At 39.6% G+C, this 19,673-nt stretch overlaps 2 protein-coding genes across 2 annotated transcripts in view; one reads left to right on the forward strand and one right to left on the reverse strand.

Moving 5' to 3' along the window:
* The window catches only part of LOC134218411 (uncharacterized), a 467,105-nt gene that overhangs the window by 376,399 nt on the left and 71,033 nt on the right, over positions 1–19,673 (forward strand). Inside the window, exons 5-8 of the mRNA XM_062697367.1 lie at positions 5,578–5,765; positions 6,164–6,576; positions 6,915–7,045; positions 19,244–19,414. Of these exons, the coding sequence (XP_062553351.1) occupies positions 5,578–5,765; positions 6,164–6,576; positions 6,915–7,045; positions 19,244–19,414 (903 nt within the window). The remainder of the gene's footprint in view (positions 1–5,577; positions 5,766–6,163; positions 6,577–6,914; positions 7,046–19,243; positions 19,415–19,673) is intronic.
* Positions 7,479–8,628, reverse strand: LOC134214688 (serine protease snake-like). The gene is made up of 4 exons (XM_062694008.1): positions 8,565–8,628; positions 8,483–8,503; positions 7,890–8,426; positions 7,479–7,825 (listed from the first exon to the last, which is right to left on the reverse strand). The coding sequence occupies exons 1-4, from the start codon at positions 8,626–8,628 to the stop codon at positions 7,479–7,481; spliced, it is 969 nt and encodes a 322-aa protein (XP_062549992.1).

The following is a 19,673-nucleotide window of genomic DNA, read 5'->3' on the forward strand; positions in this document are numbered from 1 at the left end:
GCTTCCATTGGTGAGCGTTGAAGATCATTAAACGGTGAATCATCGAACATTCAATTTCAATGATCTGAGGAAGCTCATAACTTGCCCCGCGGCAAAGCATCAAGTTGGCTAAGATTAACCCGATTTTTTCTCATGTTCTGATTTTTTTCAATGCCTGCGAGAGCCTTACGGTTATATGTTACCAAACTCTTACCATTACTGTTGAACTGTTGGAAAACAAGCTGAAATCAAAAGGCTCGTTATGCAATTGGCATATCAGGAAACTGGAAAAGCCAACAATGTGATAATAATCGCTAGATAAATTTGCGTCAATTTTAAATAATAATACTCTTTGAAATAAAATTGTTTCTTATTATCTATACGGGAATGCAACAGAAAGACGGAAATTTAAAAAAAAAAACGATATTTTCTCGGCTGATACCAGAAAAGAGGCGCATAATGAGCAAAACGACCTGATGGCTATATAGCGTGTTTAGTAAATCGAATTTGCTAATCATTAGCCTTTCTGCGAGCGTGTACCCACACGCACATTTCACTCACACTTTTACTCAGTTTGTTTGCAATTACGAGCTGTTGTCACGGCAAAATCAAATGGGATTATTTGCAATCACGAACCATGCGTTTGTGTTGGTGAGAAATGTCGGCAAGACCCTAATAAGCAATTAAACCTACTGGGGCTTACACTGATCCCATATATGGGTCACTTTGTAACAACTATTAGTCACTCAATTTTGCATGTTGATCAAATGGAAATGACCCATATTAGTGTGTGACCCATGATTGTGGGGTCAGTTTACTTGGTCCTGGATCACTCATGCAGTATCGGTTGCATTGTGATGTAAACAGCGGGCTTCGTTTAATAGGTGTTGTACTATGTACAACGGTGTGAGTCAGCTTGTCGATGACCAAATCAGTGCGAATGCCAAAAATACGACATTCTACGGCGGGCTGGTTAGATTAGGATAGTGCGAATAAGGGCATGGAAAACGTGAATAAAAAGAGTAAAAAAGTTCCAATAGAAATTATTTGCAATGAGCGGTAATACGGTGGTGGTTATAGAGCCCATAATACGCATATAAACCTTAATGATATTCACTTTTGGTTTTGTTTATCATATTACATATTAAAAAAAAAGGTTTTAGCGCTGAAAAGTAATAAAAAAATATTTTCGAGGTTGTTGCCAAAATCGGGAAGAAAATGTTGCCAAAAACGGTGTTGCCAAAATCGGGGTAGACAAAAACAGGTGTTGCCAAAATCGGGATGGGACTGTAATACCTTCTTTTAAGGAACGAATTTGCCCGGTATAAGGCAAACTTAGGGTGGCTCAAATTAGTATGAAAAAAACTTTTTACAATTTTTTTGATGGGCCGCCCTCTTATTCGATTCTATTTGATGCTTTGATGCTCTGTACAAAATTTCAGCCAAATTGGTCAACGTTTGGGCGGTGCTAAACTCGTTGGAAGTTTATATGACAACATGTATGCAGAAATATCAAAAAACCCTTTGAAAAGAAATAAATTCACCCATACAACACTCCAGTAAAATGCTAATATCTTGGCGCGAGAAGATTAGAGTTTAAATCTTCTCGCGGTTTTCAGCATAACCTTCTGTATTCAATTCTATAAGAACTGAATGAGTATCATAATAATTCATGGTAAATTGTATCGTCTAACTGCCAATCACTGTTTTTGAATGTTTCTGCAAACATTTTTGCATATAAACTACCAACGAGTTTAGCACCGTCCAAACGTTGACCTATTTGGCTGAAATTCAGATTTGGGAGGAGGCTTCCGGGCCCCTTTGAAGGAGGCTTCCGGGCCTCTTGAAAGGAGGCTTCCCGGCCTCTTGAAAGGAGGCTTCCCGGCCTCTTGAAAGGAGGCTTCCCGGCCTCTTGAAAGGAGGCTTCCGGGCCTCTTGAAAGGAGGCTTCCGGGCCTCTTGAAAGGAGACCTCCGGGCCTCTTGAAAGGAGGCTTCCGGGCCTCTTGAAAGAAGCCTTCCGGGCCTCTTGAAAGGAGGCTTCCGGGCCTCTTGAAAGGAGGCTTCCGGGCCTCTTGAAAGGAGGCTTCCGGGCCTCTTGAAAGGAGGCTTCCGGGCCTCTTGAAAGGAGGCTTCCGGGCCTCTTGAAAGTAGGCTTCCGGGCCTCTTGAAAGTAGGCTTCCGGGCCTCTTGAAAGGAGGCTTCCGGGCCTCTTGAAAGAAGCCTTCCGGGCCTCTTGAAAGGAGGCTTCCGGGCCTCTTGAAAGAAGGCTTCTGGGCCTCTTGAAAGGAGGCTTCCGGGCCTCTTGAAAGGAGGCTTCCTGGCCTCTTGAACGGAGGCCTGGGCCTCTTGAAAGGAGGCTTCTGGGCTTCTTGAATGGAGGATTCCGAGCCTCTTGAAAGGAGGCTTCCGGGCCTCTTGAAAGGAGGCTTCTGGCCTCTTGAAAGGAGGCTTTCGGGCCTCTCGGCGGGCGGCTTCCTGGCCTCTCGGAAGCAGGCTTCCGCTCCTCTTGTACGGAGGCTTCCGGGCCTCTTGAAAGGAGGCTTCCAGGCCTCTTGAAAGGAGGCTTCCAGGCCTCTTGAAAGGAGGCTTCCAGGCCTCTTGAAAGGAGGCTTCCGGGCCTCTTGAAAGGAAGCTTCCGGGCCTCTTGAAAGGAAGCTTCCGGGCCTCTTGAAAGGAGGCTTTCGGGCCTCTTGGAAGGAGACCTCCGGGCCTCTTGAAAGGAGACCTCCGGGCCTCTTGAAAGGAGACCTCCGGGCCTCTTGAAAGGAGGCTTCCGGCCCTCTTGAAAGGAGGCTTCCGGGCCTCTTGAAAGTAGGCTTCCGGGCCTCTTGAAAGTAGGCCTGGGCCTCTTGAAAGGAGGCCTGGGCCCTCTTGAAAGGAGACCTCCGGCCTCTTGAAAGGAGGCTTCCGGCCCTCTTGAAAGGAGGCTTCCGGGCCTCTTGAAAGGAGGCTTCCGGGCCTCTTGAAAGGAGGCTTTCGGGCTTCTTGAGAGGAGGCTTCCGGGCCTCTTGAAAGAAGGCTTCCGGGCCTTTTGAAAATAGGTTTCCGGGCTTCTTGGAAAGAAAGCTTCTGGGCTTCTTGAAAGAAGGCTTCTGTGCCTCTTGAAAGGAGTCTTCCGTGCCTCGTGAAAGGAGGCTTCCGGGCCTCGTGAAAGGAGGCTTCCGTGCCTCTTAAAAGGCGGCTTCCGGCCTCTTGAAAGGAGGCTCTCAGGCCTCTTGAAAGGAGGCTTCCAGGCCTCTTGAAAGGAGGCCTGGGCCTCTTGAAAGGAGGCTTCCGGGCCCTCTTGAAAGGAGGCTTCCGGGCCTCTCGGAAGGAGGCTTCCGGGCCTCTTGAAAGGAGGCTTCCGGGCCTCTTGAAAGGAGGCTTCCGGCCTCTTGAAAGGAGGCTTCCGGGCCTCTTGAAAGGAGGCTTTCGGGCCTCTTGAAAGGAGGCTTCGGGCCTCTTGAAAGGAGGCTTCTGGGCCTCTTGAAAGGAGGCTTCTGGGCCTCTTGAAAGGAGGCTTCCGGGCCTCTTGAAAGGAGGCCTGGGCCTCTTGAAAGGAGGCTTCCGGGCCTCTTGAAAGGAGGCTTCGGGCCTCTTGAAAGGAGGCTTCCGGGCCTCTTGAAAGGAGGCTTCCGGGCCTCTTGAAAGGAGGCTTCCGGGCCTCTTGAAAGGAGGCTTCCGGGCCTCTTGAAAGGAGGCCTCCGGGCCTCTTGAAAGGAGGCGTGCGGGGCTCTTGGAAGGAGGCGTCCGGGCCTCTTGAAAGGAGGCTTCCGGGCCTCTTGAAAGGAGGCTTCCGGGCCTCTTGAAAGGAGGCTTCCGGGCCTCTTGAAAGGAGGCTTCCGGGCCTCTTGAAAGGAGGCTTCCGGGCCTCTTGAAAGGAGGCTTCCGGGCCTCTTGAAAGGAGGCTTCCGGGTCTCTTGAAAGAAGGCCTCAAGGACTCTTGAAAGGACGGTTCCGAGCCTTTTTAAAGGAAGTCTCGTGAAATAAGGCGTCCAAGCTGCTTGAAAGGAAGCTTCTGAGAAGCGTAAAAGAAGGCTAACAATCCTCTTGTAATAAAGCTACTGACTTTTTCGAAAGAAAAAAAGCCTTCATGCCTCTCAAATGGTAGCTTCAACATTTTAAGGCTCTAGGTTTTAGTTCAGAACCATATTCTTAATATATCATTCATAATTTTGTGTCGATCAAGTAGAAGATTTTTAAAATTCCATCGGATCGAAAAATAAGTACGGATCTACAAAATAAATTCACGTCAAAAATGTGTAATTTACTCGACTGGAGTCGCCCTGCTAACAAGAAATTCATTTCATGAATTATAAATAAATTTCTGTACATTTAAAGTTAATTGCCTATATGCCGGGTATGAGCCACCCGGAGTGGAAATTAATTACTATGTCTGAAATTCGATTATGCATATGTACAACATGTGATAGATTTAGTTCGGAAAAGGTATTGGAGGGAAACCGCCCCTTCGGTGGGCTTTGATCCCACGACCCCAGTACGCTAGACAGGTGCTTTCCCTACTAAGCTACGAAGGACTTACTGTAGGGTCATGGGTTCCCGAGCAACACACATGTTGTAAATCAGTCTATTATACTCATATACGACTAAATTTGGTCATATATGAGTTATTTCAACCAAACCAACGTGAATTGTGCTGCTAGGGTTCGAGTCCCATCGAAGGGAAAGTGGTTACCTCCAATACATTTTCCAAATCAATATCTTCCACATAACGTACATATTCACATATGAGTTTTCATAACAAATAAAATAGTTTAATTGACATTGCATCAACACTTTCCAAAGGCAAGTTCATCTATCGCTCCATGGCCTGTAAATCCCTGAAGAAGGTGAAATATACACCGAAACGTCGGAAAATATACGCAATAACGTTTTAGCTGCTTTATAAGACTGAAAGAGCCGATAATAGTCAAACAAAAGAAGTTCTTAACTATACCGAGTAGGCAACAAGCAAATATAGCTTCAACTAAAAAAAGGAAGCGGCCATTGGAATTCATGACATACATTATATCCCTTATATGAAACTCAATAATGTCCGCCTGTTTGAAGCTGGCTGCTTACATCAGCCGTTTCTCATCCTTCTGAATCCGCTTCTGAGCTGTTTTGGTCTCATCACGTTTTGGAGTGAAACGATGTCAAAGTTGATAGCTCACCTATTCGCACAATGCTGGCGGCGAAAACCTTCCAGACCGATGGGGCGTTACCTCAATGCGTAGTTTGATGAAGCAGTCAGAAAGCGAATTATCTCCATTCTTACATCTATCTATAGATAGAAGCTACGTTTCCAAGTTCATTCGTCTGGCGGGAAACGTGACAAAGCTTCGAATGAGAATGCTTTCGGAACTCCGTTGGCAAAGCAAGTTATTTGTTTGCTCTATCATCCTACACAATGTTTAATCTGCTACCACAACATTAATAATACGAAATGATGAGCAAACGGGAGGGGCGTATGAATGCTGATTGATTGCAAGTCAACCGCAACTATTGAATTATCTGTGATGTTTAATTCAAGATTTCACAGGCTAATCTCATTACTGCACCATAATTAAATGCAAGAATGTAACGCTCGAGTGCCATTTATCCTTCCTTCGTTACAGATCACCCTGGACAGTTTTACGCTGGGCAAATTTGTGTCCTACACCGAGAACGGTTGCCCCGATGGATACTTACAGGTGGCGGAAGCATCCCGGACGCCCGTCGGTGGAATGTGGTGCGGCACGACATGGGGACCGGCAACGTTCTTCAGCGAGACACGGTCGCTCGTAATGACCGTTAAACTGCTCAAGTAAGACACTTCTGTATTTGTGCATGGTTGCTCGTTTGATTAATGAACAGTTGGTGTGGGTTAGTTTGGTATAAAGACACATGATATAAAAAATTATCGCAGAAAAAGTACTTGTTTGGATTACGTTGAAATTTATTCGCAAGCTCAAACAATTGTTCAAGCCTGTTAGTACGAGATGTTTTTAACACTTAAAACATGAAAAAAATATATTAAAATGACATTTCACACCAACAGTTTGTCTCAAAATAGTTTGTTGAATAGAGCACCAATATTCATATAAATTTACATAAATTACAATCTAATGCTCCATTTGCATATGCCTCATGCCTTGAATGAATTTCCATCGTTCCACACTTACTAATCCCTCTTTGCATTAATCCCTCTCGGTACTCCAACAGACTCTCCCGTGACCAAAGTGGCTATAATTTCGACTTTCGGATAAAGTACAAAATGCTCTCGCGTGACAGTGCCGTCGTGCGGTACGGAGGCATCAAGCACGAAGCCATCGCACCGTGGACCAACGTCAGCTACATTCCCAATTATCCGATAATTGACGATTTCACCAACTCGACGGCCCATTCCGAGAAACAGTTCAGTGGACAACGCTCCAGCGGTGGCTCAATGGAGCTGGCCTTCGACAACTCAACCGGAAGGGCGTATGCCGGTTCGTTCGGTTCCGGCAGCAGCGGTGGCTTCTTTCAGAACCAAAACCGAGACCGACCGTATTCAATTAGGAACCTTACTTCACTGGCATTCCAGCCCGGTAGTGGCGTCCAGGCAGTGAACTACACCGAGCCCAAGTACTATCTAGGTAATGAATCGCTTCGTTTTGGGATATAAATGTCTGTGGCTGGTGGGCAGTTCCATCCACGTTAGGGTGGATCAATATTGAAAGTGTCGTCAGACTCTTACCGGATTGATGGCATTCGTTTAAAGTTGAACCACTCTAATGATAGGAAGGTGCACACTACTGGCCGTACCATTGGATAAGAGGATTGCATTTAATTGAAAATTCCTATCGAGAGCTTGTACTCGTTGCAATTTCTCAACTCTCAGTCGCAGTCGGACATCGTTGTCGTCGCTACGCTGCATTACCTATTGAGATTGTCCGATAGTCTGTAACTGGCTCCGTTTGATGTCCATCCACAGGTGACCTAATGCCGGGGACTTACTGCTCTAGGATTTTCACCAACTGTGATAAAAAGGCCTGCCGACTGCAATCGCCCAACTTCCCTGGTGTTTATCCACGGAATTTGACTTGCTACTTTGCTGTGCGACAGGTGAGTGCCATGAACTAGTAGATTTGTATCGCATGTTTTGTACGTGTTTAAGGAAAATATTGTGAACCGAAGTATTGATCTTCACATATTGAAATTATTCATCGAGTAAAAGCATAAGTAGCATTTACTATGCATCCTGATCAAACAACACATTTCATAAGGACTGCTCCTTGGCTCCATAATCCAACCTGTGGTCCAACTTTTATAAGAAAAGATAAACCGACTAGCTACTATTCTGATGCCATCACAAACATAACCGCCCATACTGATATGCAGTCCATATAAAAATGATGGAACAGTTTTACTGTCATTTTGAAAACTTATTTCTTCTTCTGTTGAAGGCCAGCTGGATTTGTGAAAAAAATACCTATATTTTAATATATTTAATATATATATTTTTTTATTAAACAATAAAAAAAAATCGATGCATTTTTTATTTCCAAGAATCTACTTCATCTTCCCAAACGACGTGCTCAATCCAGTCCACGAAAGAGGAAACTCTCGTATAGAGCGCTACAGAACTCTTCAACCCACAAGCGTCGTGTCCGCGAGACGTCAGACCCACTACGTAGTACATACACCCATTGCCTTCAATCATCACCTGTAATGGACCCCCAGAGTCGCCCTTGCAAGTGTCCTTCTCGTTCTCACTGCCGGCACAGATCTGCGAATCAATGACGCCATCCTCAAACTTACGATTTCTCACGAAGGCACGGTTGCAAAAGGACGCATCGTACAGTTCCAGTGTCACTTTGTTCAGCTTAGTCGCCTGCTCTGTAACTAATCAAGAAAACCTCGATGTCAGATAACTTTGATCAGAACCCCAAGGGCATCGGAACCTTACGAAATCCCAGCTGCCCGAATCCGGTAGCAATCGCCGATGTAAAATTAATCGATTTGGAAGTCCACAAGCAAGCAGGTCGAATGAACGGAGAAAAACGCACGCTGCGTTTGACCTTCACCAATGCAATATCGTTGTAAACGCTGTTCCCCTTGTAGTTCGGGTGCCTCACCACCTGCTGAACGTCAAAGTCCACATGATGATCATTATCGTTATGCAAATCGTATTCTCCCAAACGTACTACAGCCGGATTGCCCCACCCTTGATCCACAACGCAGTGGCCGGCAGTCATTACGTAGCTCTCGCTGATTAGCACCGCACCACAGCGAAACGAATATTCCTCCACGCTGACGTAATCCAGAGACTCCCAGCCGAGTAAAGCATGATGCGGAAACTCGCCTTCCTGGGCTTCCTCTCCGCCGGCAATCACCTTTACTGTAGTGGGGCAGGTGAATTCCTCGAAGATAACTGATCTGGCTTTGGCAATGAGAGGGATGATCCCAATTCGAGAAGCCGTTAGCCGACGATACTCGCAACATTCTGATGATATAATGGTTAGAATTTTACTGACTGAACTAGCTGAGAGTGGTACTTACTCTGTTCCGATATCCGTTGCGCTGAAATGTGAACAAATGAAATTTATTTCGATTCTTAATTTCTAGATTACACGAATCTCACCAACAGTGCCATGAATAATCAGCAGATACAGACAAAGTGACTTCAGAAACTTTATGGGCCTCATCTTGAATCGATCGCGAGATTGTATCTGATATGTTCTCTCTGAAAATCTTTGTTTGTTTTCTCACCTCTTCATATAAAGTCAAATTGTTTGACCAGAAGATTTCAGGTGTTCACATGTTTCGCTCGCTCTGGCGAAATTATGCTCCATAAGCCAAGAACGATCGATCATTACTCATTGGAATATTTGCAGCTTCTTTTTGGAGTCATTTGGAAGCTACGAAATTGATGGGTTTGGCAAAGAAAAATAATAGGCCCCAAATTTTTTGCTTCGTTAGACCAGTTAATCGAAATCTTTTTCACGGCATCAATATGTCTTGTCGATTAATAGTTTTCAAAAATAACCCGAAAAGCGTTCCAAGCCAAATGCAACTAATTTGTGAAGTTGCTATATAGCTCAACCTTCGATATCCTAATCGAATATTCCCCTGAAGTTTATTTACATCAGTGAAAAAAAAACCAAGAATTTTGATTTATTGTGGAGAATTTCCGAAGGAATTCTTGGAGTTATTTTCGACAGATTTTTTGGAGAAATCTAAGAATTTCTTTGGTAATTCTTTTGGAAATTCCCATGAATTTCTGTAAGAATTCCTTCGCAAATTCCTTTGCAAGATCTATCCGAAAAAGGTTCAGGCTTTCCTCTGGTAATTTCATGGTGATTTCATTCTGAAATTTATTCGAAATTCTTTCAACATTCTTTCCACTTCAGGAATTTCCTACAGAAATAATTTAGAATATTACACCATTAATTCTTTTGGGTATTCATCCTGGGACTCCTTCGTAAAATTCTCTGGGAAGGTCTTCATAAATTTCTTCGGAACTTCCTATTCCTTTTAGTAAAACCATACAAAATTCCCGCTAGAATTTTTTCGAAAATTTAAGATTCTTTTTCGAAAATTTAATAAAGTATGAAATAGGAAATCCTAAAAGGAATTTTTGGGAAGGTTTCTAACGGAAATATCAAAGGATTAAGAAATTCTTGAACTTATTTTCAAAGATTCCTAAGAGAAGTTCTGAATGTATTTTTGAAGACATTCCTAAGTGAAATTTCAAAGGAATTCCAAGAATTTCGTTTTAGAGTTTTGCGAGGGATTACTTGAGGAATTGTTTGAGAATATCCTGAAATAAGGCCGATATAAATATAAAATAAATTAGACTGATACAAATATTTAAAATCTATTTTGTCTCCCCCCCTTCGCATATTTTTTGCCAAAAAATAATTTTTTGAGGGGGCACGAAATAAAATTCAGATAATTTTGAGAATTTCCAAAACATTCTTTAACAAATCCGAGGAGTTTTTTGATTTTTTTCATTTTAATATTTATTTTTTATTATCCCCCCCTAGACCTTTCGGAGACCAGTAGGACAAAAAGTTAATTAAATATTTGTAACGGCCTTATTATAGGGGGGTCCCGTAGCGTAGTTGGCTACACATTCGCCTCATAAGCGAATGGCCATGGGTTCGATTCCCAGCCCCTCCACCAAACCCTTGCCAGTCGCCAGAAGCGCAGTCCGTACGGTGGCGTTTTGGGGAACGCGCCCCACGGCTGCCTAATGACGACTGACAAATCTGTTCTTCTCGGAGGCATTCCTCCAACGTACTTCGATTAATGGCAACCGAACAAAGCAACGATCACTGGATACACCACATGGACAAATGAACACAATGGACTCACGATGATATGGACTGGCAACGACAACAATAACGAATTATGGACATCTAAAAATAGATTCTGTGTGGACTCTGTACAGCAGAGTACCACATTAGATCACGGAACAGTAGCGGTTAAGAACACAGAGTGCCCTCTAAATAAAAATACGAATAAAAAAAAAAAACGGCCTTATTATAATTTGGTTTTGCTTAATAATGCTTAATAACATTTTGAAGGGACAGCAAAAAAAAAATTCGGAAAATTTTCAGGATTTTCAAATCTTTCTTTAACAAATCCGAGGAGTTATTTTTCGATTTTATTTTTGATTTCAGAGACCAGTAGGACATGTTTCTTATTGATTATCTGTAACGGCCTGATTGCCGACGCATTTTTTTCTAAACAGAGCTCCTAATTCAAATTCTGCAAGAATTCCCAAGGCAATTTTAAAAAAAATTGTAAAGAATTTCTAAAAAAAGGTTTCTTTGGGGTCGTACACTTTTACGTAAGCAATTTTTCTCGGTTTTTCGACCCCCCCCCCCTCGCCCCTTGTAAGATTTTTTATTTATATGAAGCGTAAGATATTGACCAACGCCCCCCCCCCTTCCCTCCATAAGTGTTTACGTAATATGTGTACGGCCCCTTTAAAGAATTTCGGAAGGTTTTCCTGAAACAATTTTTGTAGGTATTCTTAACCCTTTCAGGACGACTTTTTTTAACATTGATTTAACTTACAGATTTGGGGTTTTCCGCACGATCTTGCCGAATCGCTAAACATCCAAGCAGATTCAATGAGCCGATACGATTTCATTCATTATTTTTACAAACTACAATTGGCCCTCTGTGATTCGATTTCCTTCGGCTCGATATCGACTCGTGGAAGCAAATGGTGTCATACTAAAATTATTTTCTCGGTTACTCTGATGGTTCTTTTGAACAATTTTTCAAGGAACTTATATTTCACAACTCGATGTATGCTTGAGTCAGCGGTCCTTTCATTAGCGACTCATAGAGGATCGGCTGTATTATAGACCCTACGGTGTTGAACTTAATTTCAAGATTAAAAAAACACCTAAATAAAGATTTTAAAAAAATATATGGACCCTTTTTGGAGCTCGGAGCATGTGAACCAATTTATGAATGGTTTATTGATATCTCAGAAGGTTCATAGAGTTGATATGACTTCAATCATTATTCATACAAGCTTCTAGAAACCATAACGGTTGAACTACATGATCATCCAAGTCCGTGTACGTAGAACAAATCGCTCAAGATTATTTCGGAGCACCTTTGGACCAGCACATTGGATCTCATGTTCATGGAAATTAGGCTCATTGGCTTATCACCGCACTGGTTTGAGTGAATGCCGACGATGAGGACATTGGCCAAAGCCTTTGATTGATCTGCTAGATACCGTGGGCGGAAGTTCAGAACGTTTTGGAGCACCTTGAGCATCTCGTATTCAAGATTTGTTTTGCATGATGCGTATATGCCTATTGAACAAGTATACACCCATACCGGCGATAAGGACATTGCAAAAAACCTTGGTTGGTCCGGTAGATACCGTGAGCTGAACTCGAGATCGAGTACCTTAAACATCTCGTATTCCCGGAAAATTAATCAAAGCCATAACGTTCTGGATGACTCAACTTGTCTAAGTATTCAGAGCTATCAAACAATGTAATTTAGGATTCAAACATGACAGATTTATTTGCATGCTCTCAGATCAAAATCTTCCCAAGATTTCGGATATTTGGGTCTTCAGGGTATAGTCAAACTTGACCCCTGATAATTTTTCCTGCAAAGCCAATATCCTGGTAACAGTTTTTCTGAAGAAAGTGAGGACCTATCTCTCTTCTGTGAGAGGGCATATCCCAAGTAACCAAAAGTTCCTTTAAAGGAACTTTTGGTTACTGGGGATACGACCCACCCGTCCTGAAAGGGTTCAAGGAACTTCTGAAAGGTTTTCCGTATGAATTAAAAAAACATTTTAATGAAACTTACAAAAGAATTCTTAAAGAATTTTCCGAAGCTATTTCTAAATGAACTTTCGAATGAATTCCTAAAAGAATTTGTGAAGGAATTCTCGAAGGAATCCATAGAAGTAATTCCGAAGGATTTTCTGCAGGAATTTTCGAGGAAATTTAGAGGGAATTTCTAAAAATTAAATTTAAAAAAAATTAATTCCGAAAATAAATTGGAAAATTACTTTGGAAATTCCTCGAAAATTCAACGAAAGAACGAAATTCTTTTAGGAAATTCTTCGGAAATACCTATAGGAGAAATCCTACAGGATTTTTTTTTAAATCTCCAAGGATTATTTCGAAACCTCTTATATGAATTACTTCGGCAATTCCTCCAGATGTTTTTCAGCAAATCTTCTAAAAATTCCTTAAGAACTTTGGAAATTTATTTTGAAATTGCTTTGAAATTTTCTTTGGACATTCTTTCGAGAACCTCTTAGAAAATCCTTTAGAAATTTAGGAATCCTTCGGAAATTTCATTGGAAAACCTTTTGGGAATTCCTTAGAGAGTTATTTAGAAATTCCTTACGCAATTCCTTCAGAAAATCCTTTAGGATTTCCTATTTCATTCTTCAATAATTTTCGGAAGAATTCTTTCTACAAAATTTTCGGAATACGTCCTGCAGGAATTCCTGGAGGAATATTCGTATGAACTACTGGAGGAATTTGAAAAAATATTCCTGGAGCAGCTCCTGAAAGAATTTCTTGAGGATTTTCTGGTGAAATTTTGAAAGAAATTCCTGCAGTAATTCCCAAATATATTTCAGGAGGAATTTCCGAATGAATTCTTGAAGGAATTTCCAAAGAACTACCTGAATATATTTTCGAAAATATTTTCTTATCGAATTTTCTGAAGGAATTTGGTGAAGAACTATTAAAGAAATCCACGAAATTTCCAATGGAATTTTCAAACAAATATGTATCTGCTGGAATTTTCATACAAACTTCTAGATTTCCACAGTAGTTATACAATTTCTACAATTGATTCAGAAATTAGTTCAGAAACTTCTGCAAGAACTCCGGCAGGGATATCTGAAGGAATTCCTTCGGAAATTCTTGCGAAAATCCTGTTTTGAATCTAGAATTAAAACTTCAAGCCAAAAATTTAAAAAAAAAACAAAAATATCAAAAGTGCAGTCGATCCATCATCATACTTCTTCGGATATTCTGAAGAACTCCTTGGGAGTTTACTTCACGAGTTGCTCGAAGTTTTTTTCAGAAATTTCTTGAAATTTTCATCCAGGTGATAATGTCATGAATTTATCCAAAAGTTCATTCGGAAAATCATCCAGAGATTTCAAATAAAGTTACCCCTAGAAAATTCCAAAACTGGATAATACAATTACATCGGAGATAGATACAGAAATTCTTCGAAAATTCAAAGAAGGAATTCCTTCAGAATTTACCTAAGGAATTCCTTAAAAATAGGAATACAGGAAATAGGATCCTGCGTCTTGAGAACTTCTTCCCAAATTTCTTCCAATATTTTTTCGGAAAATCCTCAAGAGATTCCTTATCGATTTTTTAAAGAATTTTTTTGAAAACTCTTTTGAAAATTTGTTCGGGACTCCTACGGAAAATTCTTTGGAAATACCCACGGAAATTGTATCAGGGAAACCTCCCGAGATTCCCTTGGGAGAATCCTGCGGTAATTTTTTGTTTTGTTTTATAATTCCTTTGAATTTTGTTAAGAAATACTTCTTGAAGAAATTCTTCCAGTAATCCCTCCAGTAATTCTAAATTTAATTAGAGATTCCTTGAGACCTTCGGAAATTTCTGTGAGGTTTTTTTTCGGGAATCACTTCAGATATTACTTTAAAAGTTCTTTCAAAAATTTCATCTAGAAATTCCTTTGAAATTTCCGTTCCTGAAATTTACAAAAGCCTTTTCAGAGAATTTCCCAAAGGAATCCCTGGAAGAATGTCACCAGGAATTCCTGCTGTAATTTTCTTGTTTTGCCTTTCTCGTATACTAAGTATACGTAAAGGCTATATGTTCCTCCAAAACCAAACTTTTTATAGGACGCCCGGAGACCCATAGTGTTACATATATATATATCGATCAACTCAGTTCGACGAAATGAGGTGATGCCTGTGTGTATGTGCGCAAAAACTCTAGCCTTAAAAACTCTCTTAACAGATTTACTCGCTTGCATTTGACTGGAAATCCGGTCCCATTGTTTCCTATTGAAAATTGGCCAGATCGAACTATGGGCTTGTCAGTTAGGGTCAAAAATTGTTTTTTTTTTATAAAAATACGTGTACCGAAGACTTTAGGCACTCACTTTTTGGGCACTTATCATTAACCGATTTGCTCGCAACAAGCGGCATTCGACGCGGAATCCTGTCTTATTGCTTCTTATTGAAAATTGGGTGGATCGAACTATGAGGTACATTTTCTCAAGATAAAAACGAGTGGAAAAGTCTAGATAACTTTTTTGCCACTTATCCTTAACCGATTTGCTAGCATCAAGTTGCGTTCCGCTGGGATTCTTAATGTTTTCTAATGAAAACTGGGCTTATAGGATCAGAAGCTATGGACAAAATATCGACATTTTTTCAAGCTGTTTCCATTAATCCATTGACCCTGCAAATCGGCAACAATTGCATTCGACGGGGCATCCTGTCCCATTGGGTTCCATTAAAAATTGGGCTGATCGGACTCTGGACCTTGGCAAATATACTATTTTTTACAGCCTGGAGCCATATCGGATTATGGGCGCAGAAATTATGGCCGAAATACATTTGTATATGCAAAATGCGTTTCAAAAACTCACTCATTTTATGGGCATTTATCCTTAACTGATTTATTGCAACAATTTGCACTTGACGATGCTGTCTGAATGTTTTGTGTTGAAAATTAGTTGACCCAGCAGACGTTGCCCTGCATAGTAGGCAAAAATGCATGATGTGAACTGCCTATGCGAAAATCCAATACGAATCTTAGTTTTAGTTTTTCACGATTTGCTCAACTTTACTTATGATTTTTACATGAGGAAATATCATGTAAGCCGTTTTCGAGTTATGCGGATACGAACACAGACCAATTTATTGCCAGAATATTTGGTATATAAAACGAATTTATTTTATGAGCACCATCAAATAGAGATCTGAATAGGCAAAGCCGCGTAGTCGATAGCAGTTCTATTCGGCAATCACGTATTTTTCCAAGAATATTAAAAAATGTGAACTCATAACTAGTGAAGTATCAATAGAATATCAGGTGGCATCGACAAATACAGATTGAAACTTTTTTCAAGTCTCGCTCCTTTGGCACACAAATATTCCATCCAGGAGAGGTGGAGCATCTTCCATGTTCAAAGAAGTGAGCGTTGTTTAATTGCGTTTATTTTTCTTTAATTTTTTGAATATGTAATATTATTCATAACTCTTTTAATTCGATTTCCGTGGACTTAAGTCTTGAAATGTTATTCCAACAGCTAGTCACCGCAAAATTAAAAAATCCAAAAATCGCGAGCTCGGATGATGAAATTTTAAAACCCTTTGTAGGACTAATTCATAGTCGACTTTCTAGAAACAAATTAGTATATAAGTTAGGAAATGACGAGTTCTGCTTTAATCAGTGCAATTCAAAGTATCAAATTCTAAATTCTATTCTATTTCTATCTATCATTCTAATATATAGGATTTGAGCTAATTTGTCCGTAGTTCAAATTATCGTTAAGCGAATAAATTTCAGCAGTTAAGAGCATTTGTGAATTTAAGGAAAAAGTAATCAAATTTTCTACTCTTTTACTATTATCCGATGATGGCAGACTCTAATAATAATTTAAATAGGATGTAGTTTGTCAAAAATGCATACGTATGTTTGTCTACATAATAATAAATAATAATAATAATAATAATAATAAATAAATGATTTCGTCAACTCATGACAGTTTTGATATGATTTCTTCACGATCCAATCTTGCCAACTTTTTTAATATAATTGTATACTCAGAAATAATACTGATAACAACTAATAATTTTAGAAGTTAAAAAAGACGGAGAAGAATTATTCCAAATGCTTTGAAAGTCATATACGGCAGTCAAAAATTATTAATTGATTTAGTCACTTTTTTTCTCTGGCGTAAAAAAAAGTATGTTGGTCATAACATCCGATCCCATAGTCCGATTCAGCCGATTTTTAATAGAAAACAACAGGACGTGGTTCTCCGTCGACGAATGCGATTTTTTGCGACCAAATCGATTGAGGATAAGTGCCTTAAAATGGACGAGACTTTTGTACTGGTTTCTGGCACCAAAAAATGTATTTTGACCATAATTTCCAATCTAGCCAATTTTCACTAGTAAACAACCCAGGTACCGTCATCTGGGGGGAAGATGATCATTTTTAGGATAAAACATGCAATATCAATGTGTGTTTACATTATAAATCGAAACAAATATTTTCAAAACATGTACGCTATACGTTGCAAAAATCAACAACTTTAGTTTTCTGAAATGCGTTCGCATTTGTTAAAATAAATTCAATTATCACACATTTTTTGAGTAATCTGGTTTGGGGTGAAGTCGATCAAGACAGCTCTACTAAAATCATTATGACCTAGCTGTCAAAATACACTAGGTTGTTTGTATGAATGGTGAATTTACTACGTAAAGAAGTCTACGAAGTCAATATTTGAAACGAAATTAGCGTCTTTTATGACTATCTCTCGCTTTGTCCCACAAAATACATTTTCATGATTGACTAAAATAAATACTCCCCTAAACAATTAGAAAATTCCCATAAAGGAAAATTGCCAATAAAGAAATCAGTATGAGCAATAAATAAATATAAAATTTCCACAAATAAAACAAAATTTCCACAAACAATTAAAATTTTCCACAAAACAAAAATAAATAAGCACTTTTAAAAGCAAAATTGCAATTATAAAGAAGAATTTTCCATAAAAAAATTAAATGTTCCACGAAAAAAAAATACAAAATTTCCATAAATAAATCAATATTAGCAATAAACGATAACAAAATTTTTCCACAAAAATAAATATATTTTTCCATAACAAAACAAAAATTTTCCACGAAATGATCAATAAAAGCAATAAAAAATAAGAAAATTTCCATAAGAAATATAAAAAAAGCAATCAAACTGTGCTTTTTTCATAGATGACCCCTTCTTTAAAAGCGTTTAAAATTTATGTAAAATTTCATCACCTTTATTGCTTTCTTGTATTTTTTAATGGAAATTTTCTTATTTTTTTATTGCTCTTTATTGATTATTTTGTGGACAATTTTTATTTTTTTATGGAAAAAAATATTTATTTTGTGGAAAATTTTGTAATTGTTTATTGCTAATATTGATTTATTTATGGAAATTTTGTATTTTTTTCGTGGAACATTTTCATTTCTTTATGGAAAATTCTTCTTTTATAATTGCTATTTTTGCTTTTAAAAGTGCTTATTTATTTTTGTTTTGTGTAAAATTCTTAATAGTTTATGGAAATTTTGTTTTATTTGTGGAAATTTTATAATTATTTATTGCTCATACCCTGATTTTTTATTGGCAATTTCCTAATTGTTTATGGAAAATTTCTAATTTTAAATGGAAATTTTATTTAGCTGCCTTTCATGATTATAATCGAAAAACTCGGATTTTCTACCTAGCGGTAACATTACTTGAACGGATAATATTGTTGACTACCGTTTCATAAAAAAAATTAGGCACTTTTTACTGACACATCAAATGATCATCTTCACCTCAATGATCATCTTCCCCCCCAATTTGACGGTAACCATAAGCATTCAAATAAGCCGTGCGTGCGACTATATCGCTGCCACAAAGCTATCAAACTTTATACTGGCTTTATAATGGCCCTATATAGCCGAAAAGGTGAAATATATGCCTGTATTTCTTATGGAGGGTGATACCACAACAATAGCTTAGCTTAGCTTAGCTTAGAGTGACTGTACATATCAATGGTTGCTACTCCGTGATTGATCAGAACTGGTGCAAATTGCACTACGATCTAAGTGAATAGTGGTTGGGATTTACCATATATTCTCAAAGTGCGATTGTTCATTTGAATTCCGGATTAGGCGCCCGCGTCATCATTTCTTTAACGTAAGGAAAGTAAAAAAGAAACGGGATTGAAATTGAAAATAATAGGATAGTAATAGGAAAGCTAATGTCTATCAGCAAACTTTATTTTATCTCTATTTGCCGACGAACTTCATTTCGCCTAAATTTGATTTATTCTCTGCTTAGTTCTCGAGTTAGCATAGCATAGCATAGCATATGTGATTGTACAAATCGTGGGTGGCTATACAATGCTCAATTCAAGCTCCATCTGGAATAAGGGCGAATGTCGCAAGAGAAGACTCTCCCCGTCGACCCCCCCTCCCTTAGACAAAAGTGACAAGCAGCAGATCTCTCTGTGGTTTATCACTTCAGAACGAAAGAAAACAATGCGAACTTGCATTCTGAGGTGATAAACTGCAAAGAAACTCCCTGCCTGTCACTTTCATTCAAATGAGGGGAAGTCGACGAAGAGAACCCTCTCCCGCGACACCAGACAGAGCTTGAATTGAGCAATCTACTGTATATTGTCGCAAATTGGTACTTGGGATTAGTACCTTTTCCTATACAGTAGCAGTTGTATACCTGGCCACGTCCTTACAATCACGGAAGGAAGGGAAGGAATGTTAGTTCAACATCTACTAGTGAAGATGCAGGGAACCCATACTACCTTCATAGTGGTTGATTCGAAAAATTTTAGCAGATCTATAATTGTTTTTGATGATATGATAACCAGAATGGACTATTTAAACACTACCGCAACATTAGGACATACCACAACGATAGGTCGTTTTACCCTATACGAGTAGTATACGAGAAAGGCAAAAACTATTTATTAGGAAAAATGTCTACCCAAATGGTTGATTTCTTTAATGGTATGCAACTTCTTTCTGTTAACTTTCATTCTCAGCATGACGTTCCACCGGGCAAACATGCCTTTATCGTGATCAGCCAACCCAAAGGAAACCTGGTATGGATCTCAACCGAAGCCTCCACAGCGACCATTGCCAGCGCCACCAGCGACAAGGATAAGAAGTACCGACCCCGGCTACACACCTGGAACGAGTGCGACAGCGTCCAGGTAGGTGGTGCACCCCAATAATTCCATGCATTCCAACCCACGCCAGTCATTTTCTGTATAGTATATCGTTTGTACGTGTGACCACTCATCTGAGTCCGAGCAAACACGAATTGGCAAACTTGTATAGAATTACAACAAGCAAGCACTAACAAGCAAGCAAACATTCGACTCAATGACAGACTTGCAACAACCGACCGGACCCACATGAACATGCACTGACTGCAACGACAATTTAAGTCCTGATCCGGATACAAATCCA

This window comes from Armigeres subalbatus, chromosome 2 (genome assembly GCF_024139115.2).
Source record: "Armigeres subalbatus isolate Guangzhou_Male chromosome 2, GZ_Asu_2, whole genome shotgun sequence".
Taxonomy (NCBI): Eukaryota; Metazoa; Arthropoda; class Insecta; order Diptera; family Culicidae; genus Armigeres; species Armigeres subalbatus.

Excerpts from the sequence above, each read along its gene's own strand:
- LOC134214688 (XM_062694008.1), bottom strand. The coding sequence starts at position 8,628 with ATGAGGCCCATAAAGTTTCTGAAGTCACTTTGTCTGTATCTGCTGATT. Across the intron at positions 8,504-8,564 it reads GATTATTCATGGCACTGTTG|CGCAACGGATATCGGAACAG; the intron begins GTGAGATTCGTG and ends TTCACATTTCAG. Across the intron at positions 8,427-8,482 it reads GCAACGGATATCGGAACAGA|AATGTTGCGAGTATCGTCGG; the intron begins GTAAGTACCACT and ends TTATATCATCAG.